This window comes from Phyllostomus discolor, chromosome 4 (assembly GCF_004126475.2).
Source record: "Phyllostomus discolor isolate MPI-MPIP mPhyDis1 chromosome 4, mPhyDis1.pri.v3, whole genome shotgun sequence".
Classification (NCBI taxonomy): domain Eukaryota; kingdom Metazoa; phylum Chordata; class Mammalia; order Chiroptera; family Phyllostomidae; genus Phyllostomus; species Phyllostomus discolor.
This window is the reverse complement of record NC_040906.2, coordinates 1,578,406-1,596,721: the sequence shown is the minus strand read 5'-3', so window position 1 is coordinate 1,596,721 and position 18,316 is coordinate 1,578,406. Positions and strand designations below refer to the sequence as shown.

Here is an 18,316-nt window from a genome sequence, read left to right as displayed (position 1 = left end):
GACAGGTTCACACTTAAGAATGTGATTCTAAGCCCTGGCTGTCATGGCTCAGTGGACTGAGCGTGGGCTGAGAACCAAAGTGTTGCAGGTTCGATTCCCAGCCAGGGCACATGCCTGGGTTGCAGGCCACGGCCCCCAGCAACCGCACATTGATGTTTCTCTCTCTCTTTCTCTCTACCTTCCCCCTCTAAATAAATAAATAAATAATCTTAAAAAAAAAAGAATTCGATTCTTAACAACATGGCAAACCGCACCACGGATGTCCACCCTTGTGCACTAAACTGAGAGGTGAACTGAAGTCAAGTTTTTAAGAATTAATCTATTAGAAGCAGGATAACGATGAACAGAAAATAACCCAAGAGACACCCTGGGCAGGAGGAGGGAAGAGGAGGCCACCTGGGGGCCTGCAGCCGGCACGCAGGGGGCCTGAGCGAGCTCTCGCTGAGCCGAACTGAGGCGCCAGGCTCCCGGGGGACCCTGACGACCTCCAGGGGTGGGGGCTGGGGGACCCCACGAGGCTTCCTGCGGTGGCATAGGTCAGGACCTCAGGTCAGCAGCCCGGAGTGTGAGCCTCCACGTCCTCATTGGTACGGGGGGGTAGGGGGGGTGGGGGGGGCACGATCACGTGACTTGAGAACGGCGTGACGTCACCCGCTGGAAAGCTCTGGGAACCAGCAACGGCCGCCGGCCTGCACGCGGAGGCCGCACGGCGAGCGGACTTCAGGCTCCGCCCACTCTTGGGCTCGAAGGGAGCCAGGGTTCCCAGGACCTCACCCGCGGAGGTCCCTCCTCAGGTCGCAGAGGGCGGAGTGGGGACCGTGTGCCAGCCCTGGCCACTGGGCCCAGGGACGAGGGTCAGATGTCAGCTGGGCCTGGCGACTCGAAGTGGTCGCCACCCCCGGGCCCCGCCCTGTGGCCCCAGCTCGGCACCCCCACCCTGGGGTGCAGGGACCCCCCATGTGTCCGCGCTGTCGCCCCGTGGGCTGCTGTGGAGGAGGGGCACCTGGTGCCACAGGAGACCTGTTTCGGGGGGCTCCCGGCCTGTGTGGTTCTTTTCGAAGCCCCAGCCTCCTCTGTCGGACATGAGTTTGCCACTCGACCTCAGAGACATGCAGGGCGGTCCACCTGAAGGCCACTCCCCGACCCCCGCCCTCTCCTGCGGCTCCGGGCCAGGCTGCGTCGTCACCCCGGACCGTGTTGTGGGAGCTGCCCCACACGGGAACTGGTTTGATCTGGGCCCTCTGATGGCACCAGCCCTGCTCACCGTTTGGGGAAAACCGCTGTTTGCACACGGCAGCGGCTGGGGTCCTCCCCGCCGGCTTCAGGCAGCCAAGGCCCCCCACGGGGAGGTGGCACTGATGTCACACAGAATCTTAGGGTCACCTGTGCCTCAAATTGGCTCTCTCTGTCCCCACACATTCCCGGTGTCACCAAGGTGGCAGGGCCTGAGCCTCCCCTTCCCAGGGTGCAGGTCGGGCCATGTGGCGTCTGGCCCCGAGACCAGCATGCCCTGTGCTCCTGGGCACAGGACCCTGGAAACGGGTCCCCGGTCCCCAAGCACCCTGGCCTCCGGGCCGGGGATGCACACCATACCTCCTCGCCCCTGGCCTCGGCCTTGTCCACTCGGCCCTCACGAGTGCTCCCCGGACAAGGTCGGCGCGCCCACTCTGCAGACCAGCACACTGAGCCTTGGACGGCTGGCCTCGATGTGCCTCCTGTAGCGCCCCGTCCAACCTTCGCTCCCGACGGCCACGCAGGGGCCTGTTCTGCTGAGCAGAGCCACCGCTGGGTCCCCCGGGTGCTGTGATCGCGTGCCCACGGCCCAGAGCCTCTGTCTGAGGACACCCACGTGGCGTGGTGCCGCTCGCCCGGGGACCGAAGCACTCAGGTGGGGGGGCCCGCTCTCGGCCCCACAGCACCCACCGTGCACGCAGCCCCCCACCCCAGGGCAAGGCCCCGGGTTCCCAGTCCTCGACCCCAGCGTGGGGCGGGGGGACTGAGACCCCGAGGAGCCCCGGGCCGGCCAGCACCGAGCAGAGCCATGTCCTCCACCACGTGGGGCTTCCTGCGTGGGGCTCCACTCACCCCAGGGGGAGGCCGCTCTGGGGAGCAGCCCCCGGGCTCAAGAATGGTGGGCACACGTGTTTCCCCGGGCTGCCCTCACAGCCAGACCCCCCAGCCGCCCCCCCACGTGGGGCACCTGCTTCCTGGGTCAAGGGCAGGGCTGTGTCTCTTCAGAAACCTTCCAGCTGACCCTGGAGCTCACAGCCTGCACCCGGGGCCTAGGGGCGAGCCATGAGTCTGTGAGTGGGTGGCCTCGTGGGCCAGGGAATGTCCCCGGCTTCTCACTGTGTCGTCTGAAGGCCAGGCTCTTCCCTGAGTGCAGAGCACCCCCCGCTTGCCGTCGGGGGCGGGAAGCCGGCGCCGGCCCAGGGCGCGAGGGGCTGAGTGGCAGAGACTCGGTGGCCCTCCCCCTCTTCTCCGGACAGGCCAGCACCGTCCCGCAGTGCGGACGGCAGGCCCGTGGAGGGTGCGTTCCCCCGCCGGACAGCCCCCCAGGCTTGCATGCGATGCGCTGTGTGTCCGCCAGGTGCTGCAGCCCAGAGCAGGGGGAGGGGTTGGGGGTGGGGGCACAGAAAGCTCGGGGTGCTGCTCTCGTGCCCTTACCTCCGGGAGGGGGACAGGCAGGCGGTGGGCCCTGCGGACGGACCAGGGGTCGGGCGCTAACCCCAACGAGTCCAGGGGGCCTCACACACTCAGAGCACCCACACGGCCAGCCGACCACGGAACTCCCTGACTAGGAGCAGAGCAGGGCAGGGAGTCACGTCCCGGCCCGGGGGCTTCTGAGGCAAAGGTCAGTCTTTCCGTCACCGAGCCTGTCGGTCATCTGTCCATCTGAGGCAGCACACCAGGACCCGCTCCTTTCCCAGGCCTCTGCAGGCATGCCCGCCCCCCAGGCTCCAGACCACAGCCCTCCTGTCGGCTGGTTCCCGCACCCCACCCTCCACCCCCGAGGGCTGTGAACTTTCATTGTCAACTGCCCTGCGCCCGCCGAGGTGAAAGGGGGTGCCTCTCCTCCGTTGGCTTTGCATGCAGTCCCGGGGGTTCTCCCTCTGGGCTTTCCCTGGCCCCCTCATCCGCCAGCGGCCAACCTCACGCAGCCCTCCGCAGCCCCTGCTTCGAGCCTGGCGTGTCCAACAGGCTGCAGAGCCAGCCGCCTTCTCTCTCAGGAGCATGTGCTCAGCCTGTTCGGCTTCTGCTTGCCGGCCGCTGGCGTCAGTTCGGCTCAGATAAACTCGTAAAAATTCCCTGCAGGTCTAGGTGTCCCTCGCGTGGACATTCGGCGTAGTGACCAGAATTCCAGAGAGGCCCTCCCTGCAGACCCCTCTGGGTGCCGGGCACCCCCCAGTGCCCACCGCGGCCCCCGGCTGCCTGTTTGCAGTGGGTAAATCTGGGGTGGTGTTCCTTGGGATTCTGGACCTGCCTGTGTTTAAGGCAGGAGGCTCTCAATTCATTTAAGCTGTTTTTTTTTTTTTAATTTTCATTTGAGCTGCTCTTAAAAAAAAATTCTCGAGGTGGCATGAAAGGTTAAGAGGTCGAATAACCCAAGCTAAGAATGAGGGTTGAGGTAACTCAGGGACAGGAATAAAATAAAATGGGTGGCTGCGTTTTCATGTTGGCTTTTCTTTTTATTTACTTGTTTGTTTACGTATTTATTTGTGTCCTCATCCCAGGACATGCTCGTGGGTTTTACAGAGAGGAGGGGAAGGAGACAGAGAGGGAGAGAGACATCGGCGTGGGAAAGAACCATCCATCGGCTGCCTCCCGTACGCACCCCAACAGCGGGCCAAACCTGCAGCCCAGGCGTGCGCCCTGACTGGGAATCAAACCGGTGACCCTTTGGTTTATGGGATGGAGTTCCAACCAACTGAGCCACACCGACCAGGGCTAATTGTTTTTTAAACGATTTTATTTATTTATGTTTTTAGAGGGGGGAAGGGAGGGAAGAAAAAGGAGAGAAACATCCAGGTGTGGTTGCTTCTCACACATCCCCCACTGGGGACATGGCCCGCAACCCAGACCTGTTCCCTGACCGGGAGTCAAACTGGCGACCTCTGGTTCGCAGGCCGGCGCTCAGTCCACTGAGCCGCACCATCCGGGGCCAATGTGTGATTTTCTGTTGGAGTTGCTCGCTGAGAGCCTGGACGGAGCCTGGTGGTAGACACACAAGGGCCTGCACTCGCTCAGCTCAGAAGACAAGGGCCCCTTACTCCCCCCACTCGCACTGTGGGCGTCCTTAGTTACAGGGAGCCGTGTGGCGGTGGCAGAGGGCGCCTACCCCGCAGCACGAGCAGGGCCCGTGGGGAGTTCCCACCCAACCGTCACTCAACCTGGACTCGCCCACCCCCAGCCGGGCGTCCCACAGCGCCCCGGGTCCTGGCGGCTGTGTTAGGCAGCCGGGGCGAGACGCCCAGACTCGGCAGAGGGTTGGCGGGACTCCGGAGGAGACGGCCCCTTGGAGCTCAACCCATAAGGAGCCCCCTCCACCCCAGGGCACAGCGTCCCTAGAAACTCGGTCGGAGTCGGTGGATCTAAAAGAAAACTGGAACTGTGGAAGCAGCGAGGCTCCTGAGCCCCCAGCCCCCAGCCCCCTGGGGTAGCCCGTGAAGATGGGAAAGCCGGTGGCAGAATTCTTGGATGTCCTGCAGCCTCGAGACAACGGGCAGTCAGTCAGCGAAACCCCGGGGCACCCCAAGCGCCACGACGAGCAGCCGAAGACATCACTGCTGAGGTGGCGGCGAGATGGCGGTGGCACCCGACGGCCCCGCTCTGCAGACCGCAGCCTGCTCGCCCCCGGCTCCCTGGTGAACCGGCAACAGCCTCTCCCGGCAGTGCCCCCGGACAGCCGGAGGACAGAAGAGGACCTGCAGTGACCGGGGGCCCTTTGGCCAGGCGAACAGCCGGGCGCGATCAGAAACCAGTCTTACCCGTGGGGGCCCAGCACCTGGACCTCGCCGAGGGCGTGAGCAGCTCACGGAAGACATCTCGACAGCTCAGGGCGGACGCCGGGACCGGAGGCCTCGCCCACTGAGCCCGGCCGGGCACCTCGGAGGTCGGGTCTGCCCAAAGCGCAGCAGAGCCCCGGGAAGCAGCACGTGGCCCCTTCCACGCGAGCAGGGTCGTGGGACCTCACCCCGGCGCCCTGTCTGGAGGACACGCACACGGGCTCATCACGGTCTCCACGCGCTCTCGCCGGCCGAGGCACGCCCTGGCAGGGCTGTGGAGTTCGAGATAAGGAATTCCCAGCCCGGGGCTCCTGGAGTTACGCAGTGGCCAGGCAACAACACCCCCGCACCTGTCCCAGCCGGCCCAGTCGGCAGCATCTCACTGCGCCTCGCACCCGGGGCCTCCGGTTGGGGGTGGGGGGACTCGGGGGTCCAGTGACAACTCAGCTCCACCGATTGTGCTGCTCCTCCTGCCCCTCGGCCAACAGCTCTGCCCGGAGCACTCCTCCACTGAGGCCTGTCGCATCTGGTGAGCAGCCTCCCGCGGGTGAGCCAGCCCCGGCCGCCCCGTGCATCCGAAGGAAGGGGCGCGGGAACCAGCCCCATTGCGAGGAGACCTCCCGCGCCATTAACAAGGACGTACCACCCGGCTTAGGGAGCGGGTGAATCGGCAGGGGTCCCCCTTCAGGGTGCACCGCCAGGCCTCAGAGACCGCGGAGCCGGGCTCACAACCGGGAGGCTCTCGTTCACTGGGGCCCACGTCAGTTCAAGACTCTCTCCGGCCTCGCTGGAAAGGACCGGGTTAGGGCCAGCCTCGACTGCACATGGCTCCCGTCTCTGACCCTTGACCCCACCTACAGCGAGGGCCAGAGACTTCTGGAGGCTGAGAAGCCACCGACACCAGAGAGGGAGAGCTACATGAAGACATCGGCAGGACCTGCATCCCTGCAAATTGATGTTGAACTTTAAAAACCCCTTGTTCAGCCTGGCTGGTATAGCTCAGTGGGTTGAGCACAGGCTCGTTGAGCAGGGAGTCACCGGTTCGATTCCTGGGTGAGATATAGGCCTAGTTTGTGGGCCAGGCCCTCAGTAGAGGTGTGCCAGAGGCAACTACAGATTGGTGCTTCTGTCTGCCTCCTTCCCCTGTCTCTGGAAATAAATAAAGTCTTTTAAAATGAGATTTTCTTTATTAAAAAAAAAAAAAAAAACACTTGTTTGACTATCTTTACCTATCTGCTAACAACGTTGGTCATAGCAACCATTATGCTTATTCTTTGGACTTGGCCCACAACCCAGGCATGTGCCCCAACTGGGAATCGAACCCATGCCCCTGTGGTTCGCAGGCAGGCACCCAATCCACTGAGCCACACCAGCCAGGGCACTTTGGGCTTTCCTCAAACCTCCTATGTATGTATAGCCCAACCGTTACTGAGCGCCAATGGCGTATCCCCTCTGTATGATCCATAACACTCTTCACGGTTCCAGTTTGGAAAATGGAGAAGGAATGTTATTGCAGAAGGCAGGCAAGGGGTGCATGTGTTTCTGAGAAGAGTTAAAAGGCAGTAACTTGTCCTAGTATTTGATTACTTCTTTAAAGAAAAAAAAGATTTTATTTATTTATTTTTAGAAAGGAGAAGGGAGGGAGAAAGAGAAGGAGAGAAATAGCAGCGTGTGGTTGCCTCTCACACAACCCCCACTGGGGACCTGGCCCACAGCCCAGGCATGTGCCCTGACTGGGAACCGAACCAGCGACCCTCGGGTTTGCAGTCCAGGGCTCAGCCCGCTGAGCCACAGCAGCCAGGACTAGCAGGTTCCTTCTGAACGAGCAGAAGGAGCAAGCTAAGAGGGACGAGGGACGCTGCAGAAGGACGGTGATGTGGGAACGTCCAGGAGGAGATTTTCTGCATGAAGGTGCGGCCGGAGAGGGGGACACGTGCTGACCCCGCCGTGCCCTGGGGAGGGCCGTGTGCCGGCCTCACCGGCTCAGAGACCTGTACCGGCCCCACGGCGACCTGCACGTCCACGTTCCCGGTCACCAGTGAGTCACGGAGGTAGTCAGTCTCCGCCTCAGCGGAGCGAGTGAGGCCGCTGTCCTTTTGCCCCTGGGACCGCACACGTTCGGAACGTCAGAGTGACCGCCTCTTCCGGGCCACGTCAGGGCACCGGGCGGCTCCAGCCCCACGGGCGACAGCCTGTTCCCGCACCCCGTCTCCCTGTGCCCTGCACCCCCCACGGGCCTCGGGCAGGGCGTGGCGTCCCTCCGGGCCCAGGGCCTCTTCCCCCGCTTTGCCCTCTCCCCACCGGGGGTGGGCTTCACGTGCTGCCCCCCACCTCTCCTCCTCTGCGTCTGGAGTACACAGTAAGTCGTGAGAGTATACAGTACTGCCCTTCCCCAGGGCATTTGCTCAACCCACTGAGATTCCGCTTCCCGGCAGCTGTCATCAGTTTGGTCAGACAAAGTCACAAACATCCTCTGCGGGTTGGGACGTTCCCGACGCGGACACACGCCAGACACGGTCTCGGGGCGGCACGCACCCCCAGCCCCGCAGGGACCGCTCCCGCGTGCCGGCGGCCCAGAGGAGGCCGACAGGCCCCCCCCCGCCCCCCCGCAGGGCCGCCACGGGGCAGGGACCGTCCTCACCAAGCTCCCGCCCCGCGCCCGGCCTCTGGGGCTCTGCAGGCGGTCATTGTGGTCGCAGCGCGGGGTCCTGCCGGCCGGGCCCTGGCCGAACTTAGGGCTGCCGCTCCCGGTTGCTGGACCCGCAGGAGTCAGGTGACACCTGAGCGCGTCCCATGGGCCGGGGACGCCCCGTGTTCAGATCCGCCGCCGCCCCCGCCTCCGGCCAGACTGGGAAAACCAAGGAGCGGTCTCGGGTGCCCACCAATGCCCAGTAAATGTCGTCCTAGATGAGGGACACAGGGAGACTGAGACAGGCGGCAGAGCTGGGTGGTGAGGGGGTTCAGGTCAGAAATGATCCAGAGCGTTTTTCTTGTGTTTTTTTAAATATATTTTTAAATAACATCCTTAAAAAAAAAAACGCCCCTGGCTGGCGTAGCTCAGTGGATTGAGCGTGGGCTGCAAACCAAAACATCGCAGGTTCGATTCCCAGTCAGGGCACATGCATGGGTTGCAGGCCACAGGCCCCAGCAACCTCACATTGATGTTTCTCTCTCTCTCTTTCTCCCTCCCTTCCCTCTCTAAAAATAAATTAAATCTTAATATATGTATATATTTTTACATTTTATTTATTTTTGGAGAGAAAAAGAAGAAAGAGAAACATTGATCAGCTGCCCCTCATATGGACCCCCAACCAGGGACCTGACCTGCATCCCAGGCATGTGTGCGCCTTGACGGGAATCGAACTGGCGACCTCTCGCTTTGTGGAACGACACCCAAGCCGCTGAGCCACGCCGGCCAGGGCTGGGGGGTCCTTCTGAATGAAGGCCCACGGGAATGGACAGCCTCCCGTTCACCTGCCTTTCCCTTTTGAGGACAATTTGGCCTTAAACTTCCACCCGAGGTTTTGGTCTTGCCCCACCCCCCACGGCCTGTCGTTCCACCAGACAGACACCGGACAGGGGCCTTCCTGGCTCCGCGGGGCCGCGTGGTTGGCCATCAGCACGTCCTTCGGGTTGACCCGTGACCCAAAGGGGCATGCGTGGACAGAAAAGGGGCCGCACACTGAGCCTGACGAGCTCAGGGGCACCAGCAGGGGGGCCCTACAAACGCAGAGACCGGAGTAGCCGGGGGTCTGAACACTGAGCTTCCTGATTGAAAGCCAGGTCCTACGGGTGGGCACAGCCTGGGCCTGTGGCTTCCCTGACAAAGGTCAGGCTTTGCGTCAGCTGAGCCCGCCTGGGAATGTCAGGGCAATCTCCTCCCCAGGCCCCTCCGGGCCCGCCCACCGCGCCGGAGCACCTGACTCTGGGCCCGGGCTGGGGGCTGGGGGCTGGTCCCCGCACCCCACCTCCGGGGGCTGGGAGCGCTCGCCGCCAACTGCCCTCCCCGCCGAGGCGAAAGGGGGGTGTGCCTGTGCGTTCCACTCCTTCTCCAACCCCAGGGGTTCCCCCGGTTTATTTTCTCCTGACCCCTCTAACCTAACACCCATAGAGCTCATGTCACCCTCTTGGGTCTCCTCCTCTGGTTCTAACGTAACACAAGCTGTACAACTGCTGTTTTCTGGGGCATTCTTCAGTTCGTTGAGATTTCATCTTCCCAGCATTGTTCTCAGTTTGGCTCAAATAAACTCATAAAAATCGTCTACGGGTTCGGACACTTCGTGTCTGGAGCGTGTAACAGAACGAAGGGTCCCCCCCGCCGCTGGGTGGGGGGTGGTTCTTCTCAGGGACGGGCCTGGAGTTGGTTGAGGCTGCAGGCGCTGGCCTGCCCGTCCCAGCCGGGTGTCCTGAGCGGACCCCGTGGGCAGAGGGCAGCCCCGCACCCTGGTCAGTCACCGCAGGGCTGAGCTCTCCCGGCCTCGGTCTCATCCACCCCCGTCGGCACAGTGCAGGGCTGGCTCTGGTGGACACCTTCCAGGTCCCTGCAGGGGCCCCCAGGTCGGGAAGAACCAAACATCCCCCCGGCCCTGGCGGGGTGGCTCAGCTGACTACGGCTCGGTCCCCATAGGGTTGTTATGCCGAGGTGGTGGGCTCACTCTCCCATCGGGGCTCATACAAGAAAGCAACCAATGACCGCATCGGTAAGGGAAACAGCAAACCCGTGTCTCTCTCCCTCTCCCACAAAAATAAAGTAATTAAATAAAGCCCACATCCCTGGGCCATGGGAGAAGGCAGCCCAGAGGGGGGAGTCCCCTCCTGGGAAGGGGGCTCTGAGGGTCTTCGCGCTCTGACCCGGACCTCTCAGGGCGCTGGGGAGAAAAGATGCCCCAGGACCGGGGGAGGAGGGCGCCCTGTTTTGGGGAGAAAAAGCGAAGGGTCCACGGTCAGGAGAAGGGGCTCCCGGAAGCAGGAGTGCTGGACAGCGCGCAGGGAGAGAACCCGGAGTCGGAGTCGGCGCTGGAGCCGAGACGCGCTCGACAGGAGGGAGTGTCCACCGCGAGCGAGTGTCCCCCGCCCCCGCGTGCTCCGGAGTCCCTCCGGGCACCCCACCCTCCCGGGTGCACCGCCCGCCCCTCGGGCCCTCACACGCCCCCGCTGCAGCGCGCGCCCCAGCCGGGAGGGGGCGCGCGGCGGGAGGCCGGCCGAGCCAGGCGGGGGATTCGAGCGCTTTATATATAAGGCGCCGAGTCCGAGAGCGCCGGGTTCCCAGACGCCGCGCTCGCAGCCCGGAGGGACCGCCGCCCACATGGCCTCCGCCGCAGCCCGCCCGCTGCTCCTCGGCCTCTGCCTGTGCCTGCTGGCCGCCGCCGCCCTCGGGGCCCGGGACCCCGGTGCGCCCGCGAAGAGCCGCGCCCGCCAGAAGCCGAAGCCGGAGAAGGTGCCGCCCGCGGTCGCCCTGGAGAGCCGCCCGAGCCTGGACACCCGCCCGCCGGTAAGATGCCTGCCGTGACCGCGACCCGCCCCCTCGCCGCGGGGACCTCCGGGCCTCAGTTTCCCCGGCCGGAGACTGCCGCGGTCCGGGGCACAGCGAGGGAGGAGGGCGGGCCGGGGCCGGACTGACGCCGGGCATGCCCCCCTTTCTAACGTGGGGATCGAGGCTGCACTGCCGGGCCCCGGGAGACAGGGGGGGCCTGGGCGCCGCCCCTCTGCCCAGACCGGTACTGCAAGGCCGGCCTTGACCTCGGCTTCTGGGGGTCTCCTTCGGCACCAAAGCAAAATTCCGCCAGGCCAGGGGACATGCCGTTACTTCTGGGACAGAAAGAAGCTGGGACATAAGTGGAAGTTTCTCACGAAACTGGGAAGAAGTGCGAGCACATGACCGACCCCTCCCCCACCCGTGTGGTGGGAGTCCCTGGGACAACTACCTTTTTGCGGGTCCGGGGGAAGGAAGTGTGTGTGTGTGTGGGGGGGGGTCAGACTCCCCAGTGATGGGGACTTCTGGACAGGAAGGCGTCATCTCCAGCTCCCCGCCCTGCCCTCTCCCTCCCAGCTGGGGTGGAGACACTCAGGTTGGGAAAGCGGGGGAGCCCTCCGTGGGGTGGGGGGTGGGGGGTGGGGGGCGACCTTTCCCAGCAGCAGAGCAGCTGAGAAGGTGGTTCGAGTCCCGTGGCATCAAGATGCTTGGGGGCTGGACAACGGGCGGAGCAGCCGTGGGGCCGCGGGCGGTGCCTCTGCACCCAGCACCCCACGGGCCAGGGACACCCCACCCACGGGGGTGGTGGCCAGCCCTCCAGCTCCCTGGGAGGGACCTCCCTGCAGCCCGTGGTTTTCCGACCTCGGTGCCTGCCCAGGGGTCGCAGGCTGACCCCTCCTGGCCAGCCACACCCCAAGGGGCAGGGCAGCCAGCTGGGAGTCGGGGATACACTGCCAGGAAGTGCAGGGGGAGCTGGGGTGCTTCCAGGTGGGGTTCTGGTCTTGGACCCTCTTTGGGGGCCCAAGGTGGAGGAGCCCCCGAGGCTGGAGACCTTGGTCAGACAGGGCAGCTGCCAGCGCCAACGCCCCCGCCACCCCCCCCACTGCGCCCCCTCCCCCACTGCAGCAGGCCCTTCCTAGGTCCCCAGGCCAAGTGCCTCTGCCTGTTTCTGCCCCCACCGAGGCACACTGGGGCCCGGGTCCAGGCACAGGCCCCAGGGCCGGCTGTCCGACAGGGCCAGCCCGCCTGCCCGGGCAGCCCCGAGGGACCCCTGCCATGGGCCTCCTCCGGGCGGTGTGAGTCGGTGAGGTGGGACCCAGGTCCCGGTGCTTCCGGTGAGCAGCCAGCAGGCCGGGGCCCCGCAGGGCCCACCACCCAGGGAGACACGGGAAGCCTGAGAGGGGGCGGAGGCCCCTGGGCCTCCTCCCATGGGAGCCCCCCCAGCCCCCCCCCCGCCAGCAGCATGGTGGTTCGTGAAGGGGGACCCGGGTCCCTGCAGAGTCCCCACGAGGCCACCAGGCCTGGCAGTGGTGGGAGGACCCACCTGGCTCTAAGACCCTGGGCCCTCCCATCGGCCACCGGAGTCGGTGCCTGTGACCTCATTGGAGCCCTCAGGCCAGCGTCCTTCCCAGCTGGCCGCCTTGCCCGGAGCCAGACCCCCCGAGGCCCGCCACCCACAGGCCAAAGGCCTCCCCCCAGGAGGTTCCTCCCTGGAGCTTCCCTCGGAGCCCCGACTGGTCAGAGCTCGCTGTGTGGGGGCTGGGCACCTCCGGGGCCGTCCCCGGCCTGGCTCAGGCCGCCGTCCTGCGGAAGGTGGGCAGCACTGCATGCACCCTGTGTCCAGGCCTGGAGTCCTGACATGCCAGTCCCGGGCCGCCCTGGCCCAGGGGCTGAAGTCCGGCCCCCTGGGACTTCGGAGGGCAGAGGTGGGGTGGGGGGGCCTGCCGGTAGCTGGAGACCCTGGTAATCAGTTGGCTCTCCCGTGGGGGGAGCTGGAAGGAGCCCGGGGCCCTGCCGGCTGCAGAGTTATGCCCTGGTCTCCCTCCGCCCACACCGGGGCCCCTTCTCCACGAAGCCCTGGTCGCAGCGTGGCCTGGTCCCCAGGGGCCGTCCCCAGGGGCCGTGCTGCGAGGCCCCCACTGCTGACAAGGACGGGCACGTGAGGGGGCTGCGGGCGCCTGTGTTCCAGGAGCCCACCACTCAGCCGGCCCTCAGCCTGAGCCCCCGGGACACCTGGCTGTGGTTCCTCAAGCACAGCGACGAGGAGGACGGGAGCCAAGACAGGAGGTCGAAGGTGAGCAGGGGGCCCCAGCCTGCGGGTGTGCACCTGCGGGCCCTCCCCGAACCCCCAGGCCACCACCCTCACCCCTGCACCCCTCGCCGGCCCCTCCCCGGGCACACCCCGACCACGTCACCAAGCACAGACACCCCCCCTTGGCCTGGGGTCAGAGAGCGACGCCCCGAGTCTGCAGCCCGTTCCTCCCACTCGCTCCGCACCCCTGGAATGCCAGGCAGCCCGCCGGCTGCCCGCTCTCCCCTCCCTCTGTGTCCTGGGCCGGGGGGGCCCCACTGGCCTGGGAGGACAGCCGTCAAAGCAGGGACCCTCACTGCCTTCTCAGCAGAGCCTGAGCACCACCCCCCACCAGGCTGACCTCTACCTCAGAGGTCAGAAGTCAAAGTGGGAGCCCCTTCTGCTCGCCTTAGTGGGGGGATGACCATGCCTCCCAGCCGGCCGATTCAGGCATCCTCACCCCCGTTCCCCTCCCAGCCCAGCCCGCCCAAGCCCCGGGAGCCCTGCAGCACCACGGTCCCGGTCCCGCTGGATGAACTGCTGGAGGGACGACAGAAGTGGCAGCAGCTGCTGAAAGGTAGGGGCACCCCTCTGGGCTCGGGTCTGGGTGCCTGTGGGGGCGGGGCGGACCCCTGCGGGTGGGTGCTGGTGAGGAGGCGGCTCCACAGGGAAAGGTGGGTTTGGCTGCTCTGTGCTCAGTGGGTGCTTGCGGACGGGCACCCACGCCCCACCTGGAAGTCGGGGGAGCCCAGGGAAGGCCAGGAGACCACCCAGACCCCTCAAGTGGGGATAGTCCGAGGAGCGCAGGGGGAGGGGGTCAGGCCCCTTGAGCTTTCAAAGTGCCCCTCTGATTCCCCTGCCACACCAGGTGATTCAAGGCTCCCCCAATCGACACAGGCCCGCTGAGTGCGGTCCCCAACTTCTCCCCCTCGTCACCTCGGCCTCCCCTGAGGGGTCTCAGCTGCTGGCACGCAGCCCCTTGGCAGAGTGCCAGGGGGACAGCGCCGGGTGGGGCCCAGGCCGGCAGCCCCGGGTCGCCCCGCCAGGCTGGGCAGCTGAGCTGGAGGGCACAGCAGGGGGCAGCAGAGCAGAGAGCCCGCCGGGGGAGTCCGCCACTGTGGCCGGTGCTCGCAGGACTTACCAGGTTCGCCGTGTTACGCGGAGCCTGGTGACAGAGCCTCTCCCCCTTCGAGTCCCTGTCCCGTTCCCTTAAACACAGCAGCAGCTCCAGTAATTACTTACACGCAGCTTCCTTCCAAAAAGGAGGGGGCCTGGCGGGTAGGGTTGCCTTCGCTGATACAGTAGCACCGTGATCGGAGGCAACAGCGCGGAAGGGGCCCTGCGGGTAGCGCAGGGGGGCGAAGCGGACCAGGGCGCCGACTGTGCCTGCCCTGAGCTTCCCGGTGGCCGAAGCGTGGCCGGAAACAAAGCAGCGGCGGGGTCCGGAGGCACCGTGCCTGCGGGAGCTGCAGGCTTAGAGGGGTCTCCCGTGAGGGGTTTGGGGGGCGAGGGCCACGGGAGGGAGGGCTTGGCGCGCTCGGCGCGCAGCCACCGCTCGCTCTGTGGCAGCTGCGGCGGAACGGCTGCGCCAGAACGCGGAGCGCCAGATCGCGGAGCGCCAGAACGCGGAGCGCCGGCCCTCCGCGGAGGACGAGGAGGAGGCGGATCCGTCTGTGGTGGCCCTGCTGATCCAGGCCTTGAACCAGGGCGGGCGGACCCGCATCGTGGAGGCCGCGTTCCACTGCCGCCTGCGCCAGAACGTGTCGGTGGAGCGGCGCGCGCTGCACGAGCTCGGCGGCTACTACCTGGTGAGTCCGCGCCGAGCGGCTGGGCCGGGGGGAGCGGCGCAGGGCCCCGGGTGACCGTGTGTGCGCCCCGCAGCCCCGGGCCGAAGGAGCCTTCTACCGCGGCCCCGGCCTGAACCTGACCAGTGGCCAGTACACGGCGTCCATCCCCGGTTTCTACGCATTCGCCGCCACTCTGCACGTGGGTGAGGCCCGGGGCAGGGGTAGGTTGGGGGGAGACTGTGGGCCGGGCGGGGCGGGGGCGGTGACTAGCCCTACCCCCTCTAAGCCCTCCCAGAGCTGCGGAGGCCCGAATCGCCCCGCCCCCGGAGCCGTCTGCGCCTGCTCATCTGCATCCAGTCCCGGTGCCAGCAAAACACGTGAGTGGGCGCGGGGGTGGGGTGGGAGCAGCTCGGGCAGCGGACCGGGCATCCCCCATCCCCACAGCCGCTGTGGCCTGGGAGACCCCAGCGCTCCCTTCCCGGCAGCAGGAGGGGCTGGCTGTTCAGAAGCACATCCCCAAGCTCCCTGGACCCCGCGCCCCCACCCCCACCCCCAGGGGCAGGCGCGGACCACCTGCTCGGAGAGCCCTTTCCTGAGTCCCCGCTCCGCTCGCTCTCCCACCCACCCCCGTGAACCTGTGAACCTCACTGCTCGGACCACGCCCCCTTCCCACCACACCTGGTCACAGCAGGCAGGAGCTGGCAATAGCTGGAGAAAGCATGAAGGAATGAAGTTCAAAACTTCTCCCTCTGGTTTTGCAAGCCCCCCACATCGGCCTGATGGGGCTTCCCAGGGTGCTGCGCCCCGCCCCGGGGGTGCAGTTCGGAGAGTCGGCGGGGTCGCCCCTGGCCTGGGCCACACTCCTCTCCTGGCCCTCAGCGCCTTTGGTTCTGGAGAGACTGGCCTCCTTTGGGGGACCCAGTTCAGATACCGCATCCGCCAGGCCTGTCCGGACAGCTCTCTCCCTGGCACTGTGCTGGGCCCTGTGTCCGCTGCTGGGAGCACGTGGTGGCGTCTGCAGTGGGGGGCTTGGGCTGACCCTTCCTGCTTTGGCCGCAGCTCCCTGGAGACCATCATGAGCCGGCCGGCTGGCACAGAACCCTTCACCGTCTCCGTGAACGGCGTTCTGTTTCTGAAGGTGTGGAGCCGGCTCGGTGTCGGGGCACCCGCGGGCATGGCTGGGGGGGGGCGTCCTGGCAGGGAGGGGTGCTGGCAGCTGCTCAGGAGCTCCGGGTGCGGCCCCCTCCCTGACGCCAGGCCTGGGGGAGGTTTGGGGCCGCAGCACAGCCCTCAGGCCCCCGTCTCCAAGTTGGAGACCTCCCGAGTCCCTCACTGAGGGCTGGTGCTCCCGGTGATGGTGGTGGCGGCGAGGGGTCAGCTCCCAGGCCCAGGCTGACCCCCTGGTGACCTGGGAGCCCCCGCCACTGCGGGAAGCAGGGCACGTGGTCATTTCCCACTCAGGACCCTCAGTGACAGTCTCCCTCTGGTGGTGGGGTTTGGGCAAGCCGTGGAGGGCGTGACGCAGAGGTGGGGCGCACGAGAAATGGCGCCTGCACATGCGGGCAACAACCGTTTCATTATTGCGGTGCCCGGCCCCAAGCGCTTTGCCTAGGTGACCTGGTTCATCGTCACCCCCGTGTACAAACGGGACCGTGGCGCAGAAGGGCCGAGGAGCTTGTCCAAGCACACACAGCTGTCGGCAGGGGCGGCCCGGCTGCAGAAAGGAGGTCTGGCCGGGTCCTGGGCACCTGGCAGCTGGCTGGGAGGAGTCAGAGGGCTCTGGGTGGTGCACCTGGGGCCTAGTGGGTTCCCCGAGACTGCAGTGCTGAGGGTCCCCAGGGGGGTTGCTGGTGTGTGGACCTCACTTGGAGTGGCAGGCCAGAGGACTGGTCGGTCCCATGATGGCCTTGGCAGACGGGTCAGTGGCCAGGCCAGTGGGGCAGGGCCACCCTCAGCCTGGGTAGAGCCGGCCAGGCTCCAAATGCCGCAGCTCGGAGAAGCCCGCCGGGCCCCGGAGCCCTTGCTGGCCCCAAGGGGGGCTCGCTCCCGTGCGGGGAGAGCACTGGAAGGGGCCCGAGGCTGTGTGGCCGGCGGGCCTGGCCGACACCCCTCCCCTTTCCTCAGAGGAGGCAGTACGCCTCCGTCTTCCTGGACAACGCCGGCAGCTCCCCCGTCACCGTGCTCGCCAGCTCGCAGTTCAGCGCCGTCTTCCTCGGCGCGTGAGAGGCGCGGCGGCGCAGACCCGGCAACCCCAGGCAGAGGCTGCGTGCAGGAGGCGGCCCACCGCGACGGCCCGAGGGGGCCTCCACGGCTCCACCCAGGGGGAAGGGACGGGCAGCCCTGGCCTCTCAGGGGGCTCTCCTACAGCCCCCCCATTTCCATCTCTCCATTTGTGCGAGTGTGGGGACCCTGGGGGACCCAAGAGGTGTGGCCAGGTCGGCTTCGACTTAGGCTGCCGCCTCTCCCCTGCCCCCCAGGGCTCCCCAGTCCCTGCCAGCCCCTCACCCGGCTGTGCCACTGGCTTCCCATGGGCTGCAGGGCACCGCCTGGCACTCCCGTTGTGGCCCCTCGGCACAGCGGCCTCAGACACCAGACGGCTGCTGGAAAGGGCTTATGGGGGCACAGGGTGCATCTGGGCCGGGCTTGCAGCTCTTTTTGCTTCTAATGTGCACCCGTGACCTGGCCCGACCCGCTAGAGGACGTGGTTTCTCAGAGGAGCTGCCTGCCCCTCTGCAGACCTGTTCACAGCCGAGTCCTTTCCCACCCCCCGAGGCTGGGTCACTGCCAGGACGCCCCCCCCCCCCCACGATGGAGCCGGAACATCTCTGAGGGCCCTGCCCACCCAGCCACCCAGGGCAGGGGGAGCAGAGCCAGCAGCCCGCCCCCCCCCCCCCCCCGGGCCCAGCCACCGCCCAGCAGGGGCCGGCCGGCTGTGGGGCCTTTCAAACAAACGTCTGCCCCGCTCGCTCGGGTGGAAGCAGGCTCTGAGCTCAGAGGGGGGGGGGGGGGGACCGTGCTGAGGAAAAGCCAGTCCCTATTGGGCTGGGTGCCATGTCCCCACGCCTCTGCAGCAGTGACAGGACCTGGGGGCCAGGGGACACCCCATGAGGGGGCCCGGCGGTCAGCCTACAGCACACCCTGGGGGCCCAGCTGGGGGCCTGGAGACCTGGGAGAGAGGGACCAGGGCTGCTGTCCCCGTCACCTCCTAGCTGGCCTCAGGACGACTTCCCCAGGAGCCCGAAGTGTCCCCTCCCACAGAGAACATCTCACTGCCGGCCAGGCGGTCCCCAGAGTCGCAGCCCCCCCCCCCAGCACCGTGCCCCCTGGCAGCCGGGCACGCTTCTCAGTAGGCCCTGCCCCGCCCTACCAGGAAGTGCCAGCCGGCCGTGCCCTGCACCCCACGCTGTCCGATAAGGGCAGGTGTGGCCACAGATATTTTGGAAAAGCCGGCTGCTACCCTCCAAGGAGCCGCGGAGCTCTCGCCTCCTCGGCCTGAGGGCCGCATGCACGCACGCACACCTGGTGTGCTCTGCCGGGTGGAACCTGTTTGTGTAGCTGGCACTGCGAAGTGGTTCCGGTGTAAGAGTTGTTGCATGACCATACAAAATCACAAAAATAAAGCATAGACCTTAAAATACAGAGTCTCTGCCATCGGGCCACCAGGGTGGGACATGGCAGCAGGCTTGGCCCCCGGGCAGGCGGGGGCAGGCCTCGCCCAGCTCCGGGGCCGGGGCCCTCGGGGAGCCGGGCCCACGAGCCA

The 18,316-nt window shown here is 66.3% G+C and overlaps 2 protein-coding genes across 3 annotated transcripts in view; one reads left to right on the top strand and one right to left on the bottom strand.

The window, feature by feature from the left end:
* Window positions 1–7,703: 7,703 nt before the first annotated feature.
* LOC114494625 (ILK associated serine/threonine phosphatase) overlaps window positions 7,704–18,316 on the bottom strand; it is a 28,674-nt gene continuing 18,061 nt past the window's right edge. The window contains exons 13-14 of one of the 2 annotated variants that reach the window (XM_036022642.1): window positions 10,111–10,116; window positions 7,704–7,714 (exon numbers count right to left, since the gene is read on the bottom strand). The gene's annotated coding sequence lies outside the window, so the exon portion shown is untranslated. Of the gene's footprint in view, window positions 7,715–10,110; window positions 10,117–18,062; window positions 18,076–18,316 lie in introns of those variants that run through there. The other variant, XM_036022641.1, reaches the window with a different exon arrangement.
* On the top strand, window positions 10,134–16,799 carry ERFE (erythroferrone). Its single transcript, XM_036025024.1, has 8 exons — window positions 10,134–10,497; window positions 12,668–12,772; window positions 13,247–13,346; window positions 14,264–14,577; window positions 14,651–14,759; window positions 14,843–14,933; window positions 15,616–15,694; window positions 16,681–16,799. The coding sequence occupies exons 1-8, from the start codon at window positions 10,312–10,314 to the stop codon at window positions 16,777–16,779; spliced, it is 1,083 nt and encodes a 360-aa protein (XP_035880917.1). The 5' UTR covers window positions 10,134–10,311; the 3' UTR covers window positions 16,780–16,799.